This window comes from Pogoniulus pusillus, chromosome 3 (assembly GCF_015220805.1).
Source record: "Pogoniulus pusillus isolate bPogPus1 chromosome 3, bPogPus1.pri, whole genome shotgun sequence".
Lineage (NCBI taxonomy): Eukaryota > Metazoa > Chordata > Aves > Piciformes > Lybiidae > Pogoniulus > Pogoniulus pusillus.
Genome location: NC_087266.1, coordinates 27,387,841 through 27,405,161, shown reverse-complemented (window position 1 = coordinate 27,405,161; position 17,321 = coordinate 27,387,841). Strand labels below are relative to the sequence as shown.

The following is a 17,321-nucleotide window of genomic DNA, read 5'->3' as shown; positions in this document are numbered from 1 at the left end:
TTAACCAGTATAACCAACTTACTTTTTCATTAATTTAACTACTTTGAACAGCGATTGTGTTTAACAGTACGCAAAGTAATGTTTTGATTCTAAAAGCACAACCTAACAATAACTGGGGGGCACAAAAGAGTGTAGCAGCTCAAGGCAAGTTAGCTCTGTCCCATTATCACCCCTTCTTGCTACAAATGAGGCTCAGCAGTACTCTAGTGGCAGAAGGTCACCTCAGACAGCTATGCTATAGGGCTACTCAGTACCACAAAATTAAACACAGCAGCCACCTAGCTCAATTCTATTGTTCCAGTACAATGTAGTTTTTAGTACTGCTCTCTACTGCAGTTTGTCCACCAGTGTCTGAACTGTTCCTAAGGCTCTCCTAGCCATGAACTCCCCTTTCTCCAGCTCCCTGCAAAAAAATGCCCCTTAAAGGGAAGGCTGACTTCTCAGCAGATGGTCTTCTACACACAAGTTCAGAGCTTATAGACCACTTGCATCTCAACATTCTTGCTGTGGTACAGTCAACATGCTGCAGAAAATAGGTTCTCTTAATGGCCACACAGTCTTCTGTCATAGAAAACAAGAAACATAACAAAGTGTCAGAAATCACCTGTCTGGAGATGTCAAGTTGTGTTGGTTCAAGCCACACTTTATCCATTGCAGCTAGCTTAAAAGCCCTGCTCATAATGATTTTCTAAAAACCACAACGATTCCACTGGCTGTTACTGTAGATAGTAACTGGAGTCAGAAGATTCACAGAAGAGTGTAATAAGACATTTATTAAAAGTGCTGTCAGTTTTATTAAGAGCTGTAGTTCAATATCCTTTTTAAAAAAGGCATCTAATTAAAAAATAGCTAAAAACCATTCTGATGGCTATGGTTGCAGACACATGACCTGCAGTACTCTATGAAACTGTAGTCCAGCTTTGCTGATTAGGACAAAGTGATCATAAGCCCAGGACTAATAGTCACTACTGTAGAGGAAGAACTGCTGGGGGTTCCAGAAGAGACACCTGCAGATACCTGGAACAGAAATAGAGTCACTAAAGTTATTGGTTTAACTGACAAATATGAAGACACAACATTCTTCTGCAATATTGCAGGGTGGTTCTTCCTAGGTGTGTTGCAAAAGAAGGCAATCAGCTACATCTGTATACTAATGAACTACTTGAGTCAGAAAAGTTTTCCCTTCAAGAGACTGACAGAAGCTTTCACTTCAGGAATAAAAGCTAACAGTTTGCCAGCTACAGTAGCTGTAGCCAAAGATGCAAGCCTTAGGCATCTCATGCTTATAGCCCTAAAGTTACAGAACAGTGGTTTCCTGGTTACTTACTTGGGGCGCTTATACTTCTCCTTAATGGCTTGCAGTTGGCAATGAGGAACATCAAGACATGCCTTATGCAGATCAGTCAAGCAAGGCACTATCTCACTCAATGAATACCCGGTGAATGCAGCAAGTGTTTCTGGCTGGTCAGAGGAAAACAAAAACACCACAAACAACAGATATTGTTTATAACAGAGTAACACTGATCCAGAAGATACATTTTCTACCGAAGCAGAAATCATTTTCACTAGATTCTTTAGGCTTGAAAAGTATTCAAGTGCATCTTACCATCAGTTTTACTCTAGGTCTTCCTTGGTGCTGTAAGATCTGACAAGAACCTCCTTCTGCTTTAAGAATATGGCATCCACTAGATCTTTTCTGGGTCCTGTTCTGCTAAAACTATTATTCCTCCAACACACATCTGACAGGCCTATTGAGGCTTGCATTAAAGCAGTCACTCTTATCACTTCACTTAAGTAGACACATTCAGGTCTCTCCTCCTTCTCAGAAAACCCCTGAATTGAACTTGGGAGAGGAGTTTTGGAGATTAAGCAAGGCTTTAGGTACAGACTTCATATAAGTGAAGAGACAGCAAGGTCCCTCCCATTTCAGAGAGGAAGCAGGATATTTCATGTTATCATTCATCAGGTAGCTCCGTTAGCTCAGAAACAGCTACACATCCTCAAATTTCAGTCTTTATAACATACTTTGAAGCTGCTCCTACTGCTCAGCCTAGTTTGAATGACTACATACAGTACTTGAGCTACTCACTAACATGCAGTTGTTCTTACCCAGAAAGACCTGTTCACCGTATAGTTTGCTAGACAGTAGGCTGCTGCAGCAGTTTGTGAAGGAAGGTACTTCAGAAAAGGATCAGCTTCAAGGAGACTCAGCTCTGCAAGATACTGAACAAAAAATATCTGAAAGTTTTTTTAAATAGAATGAAGCTAGCTGGTACATTCAGCATTGAAAAGTGTCATTAGTTTGTTTCATATAAAAGAAAAAAATCTTGAGTTACACATTTGGTGGGTAGAAATAGCATTCTAGTCATCTTGACCTTACAGAAGAGCCTTTAACTTGTTTCAATAGGGACACAGGTCACCCTTCATCAAAGCTTAGATAACATAACAATATGAAGTTCTGCTTTCATTATCAGCTTTGATGTAGAGACAGAAAAAACTATGCTTTGTAAAAAGTAACACACTTTTCCTAATCTCAGAGGACCATGTTCATGTAAGTTGACTTGGAGATCACAAACAGACAGAGAGCCTTAAGAAATAGAATCTGGGCTCTATTGGAGTAGTCACTATACAATACTATACCCTTTGTACATAAGCAGCAAGCCAGATGTTTTGACACAAGCTTGGGTTAACCTGTTTCTATGCACGGCTGCCTCTGCAGCTATGCAGGCATATACTGTGCCATTGTGTGTCAATATGTAGTACCACCATGGCCAGGACAGATTTGCAATGCAGGCACTGTTTTAAGAATGGAGTCCAATCACAGCACATTGTACCTGAGCAAACCAGACCTAATTTAGGATTTCAAAGAGACTTTTATCCAGAAGTCTCATCAAATGAACTATCTACTGAAGGTAGGCCACAAAACACTGCTTTCAGACTTGTTGCCATCCCAGCTAATGCTTGGTATGACAAAGAATATCTTCTGATATAGGCCCTACTACTATACTATCTGCTCAGATAATCAAGTGTTTCTGCTTTTAGGAGCAATTCTCCTTGAGTCAGGAAAGGAGGATAATTCATACCCTTGCAAAGTTTTCTGTTCTGATACAGACTTCATGTCTCTGAAAATACTGAAGGAGGAATTGATTGATGGTTGGAACTGTTAGATCAAAAGCCAATACTTTCAGAAGCAGGTGTTCCATTTTTAACAGTTGCCTCTTTGTGTATGTATCATCTGTTATATACACAAATTCATTCACTTCTGGTGGGTAGATCTCTTCATATTTCCTGAAAAAAAATGAAATATAGAAGCCACATTTGTCAGCTTGGAAGTTATGGTAGACACATTTTCTGCTGGGCCCATGTAAGGATGGGCATGTGACATTAAGATTTTTCCAGAGCTCATACTTCAGTACTTCCTCTAAGCTTGGCAAAAACTTTGTTTCAAATTTGGTCAAAGATGTTTAGAGGAACTAGACAGAAATACACTTCTTGTTAGCCATTGACTAATTGCAAGTCCTGAGAGAAAGTCTTGATAGCACAATGCACTCCTAAGCTATGTTTGGTACCCTGTCCACTTAAAGCAGTTCCAAGGCTAACTGCAGATTCTGTCAGTGAAATTGCCACAACCTTAATAGGCTTAACAGCCTAAAAGTAGCATCTTTACTCATGCTGTTATAGTTACAATGCTTCCTCACTACAACTTCTAATATCAAATATTAAATGCTTAATTTTGCTAGTGTAGACAAAGTTGCCAGTCTTGAGACATCATGAAAAGCTACATAGCACTGCAGACTTCAGTCCTTCAAATTTTCAGTCCAACAGTTACTTTTAGCTTGCTGATACTTCAGGAGATGAAACACTTACGCAGCCAGAAGAATTGCTGCTGTTCCTACAAGCTGCAGCTTCCCTCTGAGAACAGACATGCAGGAAAGAAACCTGTCCAGGAAGTTCACAGCCAAGTACAAAGTCTCTGTCCGAAGTTTATACTCTTCCCCTACATCCACCAGCCAGTCTACCAAGATGGCACGCATTCCTGTTGTGATATCTGGTTGCTTCTTCATGTAGTAGGGCCTGGGTCTGAATTTTACCTGTTTGGAGAGAGTTGAAGAAACAGGATACCCACTCCAAAGAGAATCCTTGATAACTGAGCTGATTAACATTCTTTATACTTACACTAATAGGAGTATGAATTGTTCCACTATTATTAATTAGGCTAGTAGCATCACTAAAAAATAGTACTTTGCACCAAGGAGATAGAAGCTACTGTATTAGTAGCAGAATAATAAAGGATCTCCTGGACTATGGACATCCTTTGGCATGGAACACGAGCCATTCAGAGGGATCTGAAGATAAACAAATCACATTTCCCCCCCCCCCCCCCCCCCCCCCTTCCTGTTGGGAGACTGCACATAATTGTTCTGATACAAAAGACAGGCAAAACTACTACTGTAACAAGAGAGTTGTCAGTGAGATCACATCCAGATGCTCTAGTATTTTTGCAGCTACCATCTGCAAGAACTCTTAATTCCAGATGGTCAAGCAGTGCTCCAGTGGTAGAGAATTTGAAGAACACAGTAAATTTGAAAGATCTCATCACTTTCAGGTGCTGCTTTCAAAGAGGGCTTTTTCTGCTTGCTTTCTAGTTCAGTGGCAGCTTTGAGTTACTCTCAGACATATATCTTCACAGTATTGCACCCATCATAAAAATCACAAGTATCTGCAAGCTTGTTACAAGCCACTCACTTCAGCCTGTCGGAGGTACTGATGAATGTCTTCTGCATACTCTTCCACTGTCAGAGTTATGCTATCTTCCATGTGATCCTCAGGCTGGGACTGAAAGGATGTGTCCACTGTCATAGGAGATCCTAACAGGTAAGAGGAAGCAGTAAGACATTTGTCTGAATCTCTTAACTGTCTCCTGCTGTTTCTGCCACAAAAGTGTTGTGCCTCATGTAGACAAAATTCAAGTTATCTTGAGGTGCTATTTATTGTAACATAAGCTCTTCACTACCAGCATCATAATTAGTAACCACCCTGTATCTGCTTGTGCTGTAGATACATCTGAATAGTAACAGGAGTTACCTGTACTCAGATCCAGCAGTAGGTGAATATTAGAGGTCATTGCACTGGTATCCAGTTCACACAGGCTTGATTCCAGCTCTTCAGCCACCTGGCAGTTGTAGTTTTCTTTCTCTTCCAATTCATCAACATAGATAACAAATCCTTGCTTTGACGCAGCATTGACCATGCAGTTGGGTAATTCATCTTTTCCAGATGAAGGGAGAGTGTTTTCAGAGCCAGAGAAGCGTCTGGTAACGGCAGCACTCTGAAAAAGGGCACACAGTAATACCGTGTGAGAACAGCTGTATCTTTTGTTTTTAGAAAAGACAATCATTTCTCTTGCCCAGGAGCCATCAATAACAAATTAACTGGGAAAACATCAGCTACAGCTGGTGCCACCGAAGTATCACTTGCTACTGTCTTGCTGCAACAGACTCCTCAAAGAGTGAGCTGCACCGAAAATCAGGAACCAGGGGAATACAGCCCCATCTTTAGTGCCCATCTCCAAGGATAACGAGATGAGAGCATTGCTTGGTTCTGATGGGGCTGACACATGCAGAGTCTGCTACACATTAGCTCTCCCAAGGAGTAGCTGCTTTGAAGTGCAACAAGTTAAAGCAAAAGAAGGAAGAGCTCAGGTACTATCGAATTTGTGAATTACCAGTGAGAGGGCATTTTATACTGAGTTACAAACCAGTTCAAAACTTTTGAGCTCAGGCATGATAACCCCTATATCTACAATGTGCAACCAGGTTATAGCCCTTCACATCGTCTCCAATCAATAAACCACCAGCTACATCAGAGGCTTTACAGTCACAAGCAAGAAAAGTTTGTGCACACCTAAGAGCTGCTATTTTAGGTCCCATATGTTGGCACATTTTCCCTGCCAAACTATCAGGCTTCAGGAGGGCCCAAGAAACAGAAATGCAGACAGACATCCTGCTGTGAAATTTAACATCTTGAAGACTCTGACACATTCACTAGCCACAGGGCAACACGTCTTTTGGGTAAGCATCAATTATCACACTTCCTACACTTTAGAGCTAAAATCACACGATCACAGGATGTTAGGGGTCGGAATGGACCCAAGGAGATCATCGAGTCCGACCCCCCTGCCAGAGCAGGGCCACACAATCTAGCACAGATCACAGAGGAATGCATCGAGACAGGCCTTGAAAGTCTCCAGGGAAGAAGACTCCACAACCTCTGAGAAGCCTGTGCCAGTGCTCTGTGACCCTTACAGTAGTTTCCCCTGGTGTCGAGGCAGAACCTCTTGTGCTGCAATTTACATCCACTGCTCCTTGTCTTATCACAGGGAGAAGTGAGAAGAGCCTGTCCTTCCCCCTCCTGACCAGCCCTCAGATGTTCATAAACATTTATGAAATGCCCTCTCAGTCTTCTCTTTTCCAGATTAAAAAGCCCCAGATCCCTCAGTCTCTCCTCATAAGCCATGCCCTCCCGTCCCCTAATCATCCTTGTAGCCCTCCACTGGACTCTCTCCAGCAGATCTCTGTCCCTCTTAAACTGGGAAGCCCAAAACTCAATGCAGTACTCAAGATGAGGTTTCACCAGGGAAGAGCAGAGGGGAAGGAGACCCTCCCTTGATCTGCTGGACACAATCTTCTTAATACACCCCAGGATCTCATTAGCCTTTTGGCCACAAAGGCACATTGCTGTGCCATGGTTAACTTTTTAGCCACCAGCACTCCCAGGTCCCTCTCCACAGGGCTGCTCTCCAGCAGTTCACCTCCCAACCTGTACTGGTGCAGTTTATTATTCCTTCCCAGATGCAGGACTCTGCACTTTCCTTGTTGAACCTCATTTGGTTCCTCTGTGCCCAGCTCTGCAGTCTGTGCAGGTCTCTCTGGATGGCTGCACAGCCTTCAGCTGTATCAGCCAAGCCTCCCAGTTTGGTGTCATCAATACATAAATAAATGCACAACACAAGTCACATCAAGCCTCTCTTCCTTTCGGGGTGGGATTTGTTCTAAGTATTTAACCAGGGACGCGCCTGTGGATTAGGACTCGGATGGCACCAGCTGGGTTTCTCGGGCAACTCACGCTCATTAAGCGGAGCCCGATGCAACTCCCTCGCCCGCCACTACCAGGCCCCGAGAGAAGGTGCGCGCACCGCTCATGCTCCCGCAGGCACCCAACCCCGGGTCCCCCACTGGGCCGCGGAGCTCCGACTGGCCCGCGGGAGGGGGGGCCCAGCCACCCACGGCTTTCTCGGAGAGCCCACCGAGCAGCTGCAGCCCCTCGGTGTGCAGGGGAGGGGCGGCGCAGCTCCGCGGGCAGCGAGCGAGGCTGCCGCCGCCGGCAAGGCTCACCTGGTTGGGGGGCCGCTGCTGCCCGTTCTCCGCCAACACGCCCAGCACGGCCCGGCCGCCGCCGCGGGGGGCAGCGGGGCAGGGCTCCCACTGCTCCACCCGGGTTCTCTCACCGGTGCGGCGCATCGTCCTGACGTCTGTAACTTTTTGGAGGAGAAAAAGGCCCAACAAAGAAAACTAAGTTAGAGAGGAGGGAAGGTGAAATTCCGCCAAGCCGCCACAAATACTTGGGCTACGCCTCAGGCAGCCGCGCAGGAAAGCAAGCGGTCCGCCGAGCAGCCAGGCTCTGCACCTGCCGCCGCAGAACGCTGCACCTCCCTGCGCCGCGCACCGTCGAGGAGGTCGCCCGCCGCCCCTATTTATACGCGGCGGCCGATGGAGGCGGCGGCGGTGGCTGTTGGCCGCGGCCAGTTGGAAGACCGGGCCGCAACCCCCGCCGCCACCGCCCTGGCAACCCAAGCGGCGACGGGTCGTCATGGAGACCCCGGCGGGACCCGCCCGCCGCGGGACCGGCCGCGCTGCCCCGCGCAGAGCACGGACCGCCCCGTGCAGCGCCCTCCAGGAGCTGGGGCACAGGTGCACGGCCCCAGAGCTGCTGCCCCTCGCCTCGCACTGTCTGCCGTTTCTAAACGTCCGGATCCTAGGGACATGAACTTGAGTGCGGCAACAGCAGCTTCATGAGAACAGATGAGTCCAGACGACTCCGACTTCGCTCTATGATTGGAGGGGGAGGCGAATACAAACAAACAAAAGAAAAACAAACACCACCAAGAAAAGGAGATTTTAAGGTGTTTAGGCATGGATTTGACTACTGGGACACCTCCATAAAGTCCAATCCAGGGGACAACTGCAGAACTGACAGCACGGCTGCACACAAGAGCAGTTCCAGCCATTAACAGTGGAAATATAAAGCCTTATAAGAGGAATTAAGCATCAGTTCGTCCAGTGCCATCAAAGATTTTAATCAATTATGTGAATAATGGCACAGAGGGGACACTTAACTAATTTTGTGGTTAACTGGATGAACCATTGCTTAACTCCTCATACAAAGCTTCTCTGATGCTGGGAAGTGCTGTGACCACGCTGGGGAACAATATTAGGCTTCAGAAATAATCTTGATGAACTGTAAAAATGTTCTGAAAAGGCAGGATGCTCCTGAAGCCCTACTGCAAAGCCAGAGCTGCAGATACGTGGGGTGGAGAACAGACAGGTAGGTAGCAACTAGGTAGCAACTCCGTGAAGAAAAAACAGGAGGTTCATGAGTCACCATGCTCCTGGCTGTCTTAACATGAACAAACAGGAACACAAGCCTGTGTGGCATATGAACCCTCTGAAGTCCACAGTGAAGACAGAAGAGCAAGTAGTGTAACAGCTTAAACCTCAACAAAAGATTAAGGTTAGATATCAGGATTTTGATTCCTCAGAAGAGAAGCATAGGTAATTAGAGGATTTTCATTTTTGCATTTGTCCCATGATGAGCATCATACTCACTACAAAGGAGGACGTTTGCTGAGGAGAGGGGAGTATCCTGATAGATCATGCTCCTTGGGTTCCTCCATAACTTGCTCTTTCTTCTCCTGCTCTTGAGGACTGCCTTCTGTTTAATGTGACTGCTGCACTTTTGCTGGGCTGCGTATAATTTTATATACCTTGTATTGCCATCAGCATTAATTTGGCTATTTCATTGAGTCTGTTTGTTTCAATGTGTCAGTCTTCCCTCTTTTTCCTGATTCCCTCTTCTCTCCTGGGGATGGGTCACCAGGTGATGAATCAGATGGCTAAAATGAGCAGGTGGCAAAAACGTTATAGCTTAGCCCCATATGCAGGCTAAACGTAGACAACAGATTGGTAAAAGCAAGTTAAAGAAACTGTTGTCTGTGCCTTGGCAGTTATGGTATTTCTTAAGATGCTCTACAGTGTGATTGAAATGTAGGACATATGATCCAAAATTTTGATACATCAAGCAGGGTCTTACAGCAGAATTGTTTGTTGCTATTTTTGTCATCCAGACTGTATGATGTCTGTATTTTTCTTCCTGTTTTTTGTCCATTTATGTTTTTACTTCCTCACACACATCCAAAATGAATTTACTGTAGGACATAAGTGGTGCAAAATATTACCTGTGTTTCATTCATCAGCCATGTAACACTACTTTTCCATTTTGATAGGAAGAGTTCCATATCCGTGCAGCAGGCAGGCTATAAGCACGTAGTTCTTATAGTGGAGCTGTCACAGATACAGGGGTGGGCAAATGCAAGTCTGAGGGCTGTACTGTATTTCTGAGTTTCCTCTTTCACTCTGTACCCCAGGTTTGCACAAGGAAGACTGTATTGGGGGGACCCTTGTTTTAGTGTTCATGCAAAGTTTGAATTTCAAGGAAAAAACTCAGACTAGCTGCCAAGCTTTAAATTTAAATATAAGCTTAAGCTAAACTTTAGGTACTTTTTATTCTATTGTTTTGATGGAATCACTAGAAATACTGAAAAAGCACTGTGCTATGATATATATAGAATATATAGAATATAGCAGTCTAAGAAGGTGACTGTTAGTCAAAACCACTTAAAAGTGTGTGACGTTTCTAGTTTTAACATCTTGTAAGCATAAAGTTTCTGAAATTTCTATTTTGAGAATTAAAAAAAAAAGCCCAGTCTCACACTTTTTAACAATAAAGGAAGAAAAAAAATTGATTTTTCCATCAAAGCAAAACTTTCCTTTCACTTCAAGTTACAATTTAACAACGCTTTTCCTAATTCAGGAGTATCCAAACTGTGATTTTAGTTGCTAATTTCTATTTTAAGTAGCTGTCACTACTCTTCTGATCTTAAATCAATACTTATTGATAGTTTTAAAATCTCTTCTGACAAGAATGGAAGTTGTATATTCAAGAGTAAAATGTTACAATATAAAAAATAAGGGAATGAGTTAGAAAACTCATTCACTCAGGACATCAATAAGATTATGCTTCTACAGCTCAGATCCCCAAGGACATTTATGTCCCTGACATCCTGGCTGCATGCCCATTTGCATTGGGCATGGTGTGACCTGCCACAGACAAGAACTAATCTGCTCCCAGCAACTCACTACTGCTGCTTCCCTTTCTGCTAGCGCAAGAAGATTGTGAGACAAGCCAAGGACCTAGTCTACCTGAAAAGCAACACAACTGAAACAGTAACACAGCGTTGTTACCAGTGAGGTCAATTCTGTGAGCCGGGTTTCTACAGCTCCGCGAACTAGAGATCCGGCACAAAAGAAATTATGAGACTGAGGTTTTCATAGACCTTGTTTTCATAGACCTGAAGTTCCATGCCCAAATAATTTTAAAGTGCTTGTTAAATTTTCATAACTTTAAAAGTGTTATCCTGTTCTTTGTCAACATTGAAAATCCCAGCTGTTCTTTCAAGGGGTCTTCCTTTGGCCGAGACAGGGCTGGGTTTGTTTTGGGGTTTGGATTTTTTTTTTTCTTGTGTGTGTGTGTGCGCGTTTGTTTGTTTCAGTTAAAAAATTAGGGTATGATAGAGAGATAGATTAAACATTACTAAAGTACATACTAAAGTACATATTTTCAGATAGGTAAATGCTGCCCATATCTTATAAGGATAATCTGACCTCTGCCCAAACCCATTTTTCTAACTGTTCAGTCTCTTCACATTGTATTTGTCATAAGAAATGCCAGGACTTGTCAGTCAAAGGTCTAACACATAATTCACATTCGTACAAAGCTCACATGTCACTCCTAGCCAAATATGGATGGAAGTTATTTACTAAATTAATCTTCAGTCAGTGAATAACCTTTATATGCAAATACCCATCATATCCATATACCATTTAGACATAACTGAAGAATCTCAGCTACCCAGCAGATGATTTATTCATATTTTTATACATGAGCAGCATATGGATATCCTCAGTAGTCATAGAGGACATTAATGTCCCTGAAACACCTCTCAAGGTACTTCAGTGTTTCAGGAACCCTTTGAAACAGCCCAATACAGATTAGTATCTGAGGGAGGTCAGTGAGCTTTGCCAGCCACTACTTAATTGTAGCAGCAGATCAAATAAAGCTTTGAGCAATTAATCATTTACTTCTGAGCTTCCCTGCATGTGCTTGAAAAGAAACTGAAGCCTTCCTGCATGGACTCCTTAGGGCTTCTTATAGTAATTATTGTCTTATGGTTTCTAGGAAAACAGAGATGCTTCCTCTATGGCTCTGGAAAAGACAGCATTAAAGGGCTGTTAAGACTCTGCCTTGTGAATCTTTCCCACCTTCTTATTTCTTTCTTCTTTCTGCAGCTTTTGCCTTGAATATTGGGTGCCTTTTCAATTAAAAGGGAATTTCCTTTATTTCATGCTGCAGGAGCAGGCACAGGCATCTGGTTGCCTCTGAGAACCATTGTGAAGTCCCAGTTTTTATATAGCAAGCTCTGCACTGGGTCCAGTCTATGATCCAGGGCATGGAGAGTGACTGCATCGAGGTTCCAGTTCTGCCCTGACATCAGATCTACCAGAAGCACCACAGAGGGCTTCTTTAGAGATTGAAAATCTGGATTTTATTTTTCTATTGTGCTTGGGTGCAAGAGGAGAAATTAAGCACACTATTGTGCTAGTTTGAAGCAGGCTAGAATGTTTTGGTGAGAAGAACTAGATTACAGGCTGTAAAAAGAAAACAATGGAGATTTCTACTTCACTCACAGGAACAAGAAATAAAAACATTAGATAATCACTCTCACTTGGGCTGCTGGTTGAACTGCATCTCCCTAAGCTCACCCTCCATTTTGGGCTAACTCACTTTGCTTCTTAACCTCTTGGCCAAACCTCCATTCTTCCTTGGGACTGGGGTAAGGTCGAGAGGGGTGGGGGGAAGGTGAAGGGGTGGTTGAGAGCCCCTCCTGGGGACTCAGGTTTCTGGGAGGGGAGTTGTGTTTCTGTATTACCTTTTACCTTGTATATTTCTGTCTATAGCTGTATATACAGTAAATATCTGCTTGTATATTGTGCTAGCTGTAAATATAAGCTTCATTCATATTTCCAGAGCTAGCTGAGTCTAGTCTGGGTGATTTCTAAAGTGGGGGTGGGAACACCCAAACCATCACAACTATTTTTTCCTTCCTTCTACAATTTGAGAGTTTTAGAGTTAACCACCACCACCTAGGATCTTGGTCATCTCACTCTTACAGGGCCATCTTTTATCTCTGTGGTTTGAAGCCATAATGACTTAATCATGCTCTAGTTATAAGCATACAGGAGAAAAGCTGCCTGTTCAAATGAAATCACAGCATGTTTTGACCCAAGATATCTTTGTGTTTATTTATTCCTTTCATGAGCTTGAGAAAGACACATCTGCTATAGAACCTCCCCGCAGCTCCTACCAACAAATCAGACAACTGTCAGCTGTCCCCTTCTCTCTTCATCTGTCAAAGTATCTTTTGGTTCCTAGCGTGTTTTAATCTCTAGCTTTTCAACTTCACCTAAATAGCTTTTGGGCCTGAAACCTTGAAGTAGCATCTTCACTGGCAATAAAACAGACATTGCCTTACAGATATGTCTTAAGTACAAGATGAGAAGCTGTTAACGTAAGACTGTTGCAACTTCCCAGCCTTGTTTAAGTCTAGGTCTCATATTGAATTACAAACCAACATTCACATACGAAAACCTATTCTGGCAGGTTAGACACAGAGTTATTATTACCATGGCCAGGTCATGTTCAATATTCAGCAAGTCTTTTTCAAGCTAATGCAGTGAGCAATCACACAACAGGTCTATGTGTGTCACAGACTTTTCTGAGGTCAGCTTATTGCAGAGCAATCATGGAAGTCCCACTGCACAGTAAATGTAGTGCACAGACACATCATGCCCCAGAAATTGTTCTGCAAGAGCAATATTCAAGTTCAGAAAGTTTCTAAAAAGGATATGAAAACTCTTTGACAGCAAAAGCAGTGTCTGGATTGGCTTCTGATCCCATCAGGATCTTGTATGGTCTTACTGCAGCAAAGCAGTGAAGACATGATCTTACTTCTTTCATATGGCTATGATTCCTAGGGCTGTGAATAGTCTCTTGGCCATATCATGCCAATAAACTAGTTCATATTACTCAAGAATATGATGATTTTTTCCTTGAGTTTGATTGATTTAATGAAATTACAGAATCAGAAAAATAGCTCATAATTAAGACATGAGTCCAGAGCTCAGGAGCTGCTGGCCAAGGCACACTAACAAGACCCAGACATATCCTTGACTGAACCACCAACTCTTCACATGTGTTCAGTAGATACATCACTTTGGCTTTCTCTATATGGATATTTAGCATGGGCCCAAACCAGCACTCAGGTCCAAATTTACATGGTATCCCTCTCCATGAAAGCATACCATGAATGCTGAGTTTGGACAACTCTGTAGCCCAGTGAGAAAAAAACCCTGGTGCACCCAACAACTTAACACATAGGGTCACTGGTTACCACTGGTAGTGTGGGCAGTCACAGATGCAGACTGTGTAGCTTTACTTATGAAGGTGCATTAAAGAGAGTCAGAACACTCATACTACCATGCAGTTCAGTCATCTATATCATACAGCTGTTAGTACAGCTCTGACATGGGCCCTACTGCAGTTCATGCCCATGGTACATTGTGGTTCTCAGCAGTCTGTGAGCATACTCTAAAGCAGGGGTCCTCACACTTTCTAAACAGGGGGCCAGTTCACTGTCCCTCAGACACTATTGGGGGCCGGACTACAGTTTGGAAAAAAATGAACTAATTCCCATGCACACTGCACATATTTTATTTGTAGTAATGCACAAAAAAAACAGGGAAAAGAATACAATATTTAAAATGAAGAACAATTGTAATCAACAAAACCAAATAATATTTCAGTGTGAACTATGGGCCTGCTTTTGGCTAATGAGATGGTCAGTGTTAGGTTCCATATTTGTCACTGCTAGTCGTAGCAAGCGATTCAAGTGTTCATCAGTTAGTGTGGATCTGATTGGAGATTTCAGATGTTTCATTCAGGAAAAAGTCTGCTCACAGACACAGATGCTGCCAAAGATGGCTGCAATTTTGAGTGCATGGTTCCTGAGATTATGGTATGTCTCTGAGGGGAGAGATGCATAGAAATTAGTAAGGCTGCTTGATTTGAATGCACCTTTCAGCGAGTCAAAAGTCTGTAGTTTGGCCAATTCCATTTGGTAAATCAGATCAACAGTTTCAATGTCAACAGAAAATGGGTTCTGGAAAAGCTGTATGTCCTGTTCATGGAGATGAAGCTCTTTAAATCTAATTTGAAACTCCTTTTGCAACATTTTTAGTACATCCATACATGTTTTGTTTGGGAATGCAACTGCTGGTTTTTCTGCGGACAGGTTTTGAGTTAATGAGCAGATCTTATTTGACTTGAAATGCTTTCACATGTGAATACATATCATAGATGAGCTTCCCCTTTCCTTGAAGTTGGACATTGAAATTGTTGAGTAGCTCTGTTACATCTGTCGGAAATGCAAGATGCCATTTCCATTCTGCATCTTTGAGCTCTGGTACTTCTTTGTTTTTAGAAAGCATAAAATCATAAACATGTGGAAGTAAGTCATAAAATTGCTGCAAAACTCTCCCTCGACTCAGCCAATGGACTTCTGTGTGGTACAGAATATCTTCATAGGCAACATTTAGCTCAGACAGAAATTCCTGAAACTGTCTGTGGTTTAGTGCATGAGCTCTAATGAAGTTAACACAAGAAACCACAGTTTTCATGACAGGCTCCAGCTTCAGTGATTTACAAGACAGTGCTTGTTCGTGGATGATGCAATGTACAGCTATTAGATGTGAACGGTTGCGTTTGTCCATCTCTTTGTTAATCCGTGCAACCACTCCTTTCATGGACCCCACCATGCTAGGAGTTTACCCCAGTCCAGCTCCAAATCATTCATAGTTTGGCAAACTTTCTCATAGACATCCTCTCCTGTAGTTTGATGTTTTCCAGTGTAGCAAGCTCCTCTGCGACTTTGAAGGAATCATTTGTCCCACGAATGAAAATGAGAAGTGCAGAATCACAGAATCACGAACATCATCGCTTTCGTCGAGTGCCAATGAGAAACGGAGGAGGAGGACGGGGCGGCGGCGGCGCGGTCTGTAGTCGAGAGGCGCCCCATGGCGGGGCCGGTGGAGGACGAGGCGCTGGTTCCAGCCCGGTCCCGGCGGGCGCCGGGGGGCTGCGGGGGCAGGTGGAGGACGAGGCGCTGGTTCCAGCCCGGTCCCGGCGGGCGCCGGGGGGCTGCGGGGGCAGGTGGAGGACGAGGCGCTGGTTCCAGCCCGGTCCCGGGGGGACCGGGGGGCTGCGGAGGCAGGCGTGCGGATGAAGGGGCAGGAAGAGGCTGCTTGGCTCCCCCCGGCCCCTGCGGGGGGTTCTGTAAATACCGGCGGGACGGACTGAGGACCCTGGGGGGCCGTAGTTAGAGCACCCCTTCTCTAAAGGTTAGCACAACCAGGGACTAGTCCCCGTTGGCAGCGTACATGAGCACTTCATGTTTTGATAGACACGAGAACCTAGTACCCCAAGGTTTTCTAAGCCTGTGTTCATACGCATAGAAGAAATGGCCTGAGAGTAATAATTGTGCTTGTTCAGCAACCTCCAGAAATTAGGAGACCATCACTGAAAGAGATTCTGAGCACGTAATCAAATTACTAATATCTGCCATCTGGTTTTCTTTAATCTTGTGCTTGTTCCTTTGGCAGTTCTCTAAATTCTGCAAAGTCACACTTGTCCAAAAGAAAAAGTAGAAGAAAACTAGAGCTATAATTTAGTCTGTTATCTTCACAGGCAGAGAGGGGGCAGAGATAAAAAGAAATGCTGTCTTTCAATCAGGGTTTTGAAATACTGAATTGCTTTTTTCAATTACTTCAGGAAGGTTTTAGAACAATGACTGTGTTTGAGTCCTAAAAGGTAGAAACTATACTGAAAAGTTTACGATCTGTTTTGGTTTTGGTTTTAATTTTGACTATCCAACCCTTAATCTAAATGGTGCAGGCTGTACTGATTATGTAGTGTTAATTGGTATAATTTAAATAGGGCTACATGTATGTTTGTCAACTGAGGCTATGTGTAACATCCACGTGTAATACAGAGGGTGTAAAAGAAAGTAGCTTCTTGCAGCATAACTTTAAACTCTTGCTTATGCATGTTTGATGTACTTTAACATCTACTATGCCACTCTCTGATGCTTCTGTGAATGCTGTCTACATAACTTCAATTTGTATAGTGCATCAGTATTCTTGAGGCTTCTCTAGAAAATACTTGATATTTGCCTTTCAGAATAATTTAGTGATTAAATTTGCTCTCATAACTTTGCCATTGTTTTATAATGCAAGCTCCAAAAGGCTTTATGCACTGTATCTTTCAATTATGAAAAATACTGGAAACCATGCATAAAACTGCACATAGTGCAAAATCCTGTTTTCTCTATTTATTAGGGTTCTGCTAAAATTAAAAAAAAAAAGTGCATCATTAAATACACTGACCTGGTAACAGCAATTATCCCCAAGGCTTAGAGTTAAAACTTTCTTCCTAACTAGAACCTTAAAGTAATAACTCTTACACATTATGTGAAAGCAGATTATCACATCTCAGAGATGAAATTTATATGGAAAGTGAACTGAGTGATTTTCTTCATATCATCCGTTAGTGTGAAAGGTTCATATTGCTTGCAGGATCAATCTAACAGCTTGTTTTGTTACATTACAAGACAACTGCTGATTCTTACTATACTGCATGCCACTATAACCCATACATGAAATATGAAGTGGGTGTAGAGTAATTCCTACATACAGACATGAGGGACATGAGAGAGGACAATAAATATAGGGCCTTAGCAAGCAGAGTGTTCTTGAAAATTATTCTGCAGAACAGCCCACAGACAACCACTGAGGCTGGTTTAAGAAGAGTTA

The 17,321-nt window shown here is 43.2% G+C and overlaps 1 protein-coding gene across 2 annotated transcripts; it reads right to left on the bottom strand.

Annotated features, from left to right (window-relative positions):
• Window positions 1–752: 752 nt before the first annotated feature.
• CCNA1 (cyclin A1) lies at window positions 753–7,831 on the bottom strand. Of its 2 annotated transcripts, XM_064173193.1 has the most exons (9): window positions 7,687–7,831; window positions 7,395–7,537; window positions 5,086–5,329; window positions 4,747–4,868; window positions 3,868–4,091; window positions 3,084–3,288; window positions 2,110–2,223; window positions 1,328–1,461; window positions 753–1,017 (listed from the first exon to the last, which is right to left on the bottom strand). In XM_064173193.1, exons 2-9 carry the CDS (start codon window positions 7,518–7,520, stop codon window positions 966–968), a joined length of 1,221 nt encoding a protein of 406 aa, XP_064029263.1. In that variant the 5' UTR covers window positions 7,521–7,537; window positions 7,687–7,831; the 3' UTR covers window positions 753–965. The 2 variants fall into 2 exon arrangements, with proteins under 2 accessions (XP_064029263.1, XP_064029254.1); XM_064173184.1 differs by having other exon boundaries at window positions 7,395–7,831.
• Between the last annotated feature and the right edge of the window lie 9,490 nt (window positions 7,832–17,321).

Coding starts and splice junctions, on each gene's coding strand:
- CCNA1 (XM_064173184.1), bottom strand. CDS start 7,520: ATGCGCCGCACCGGTGAGAGAACCCGGGTGGAGCAGTGGGAGCCCTGC. Junction 2,224..3,083: donor GAACAGAAAACTTTGCAAGG/GTATGAATTATC, acceptor TTTTTTGTTCAG/TATCTTGCAGAGCTGAGTCT. Junction 1,462..2,109: donor CGGTGAACAGGTCTTTCTGG/GTAAGAACAACT, acceptor TCCTCTGACCAG/CCAGAAACACTTGCTGCATT.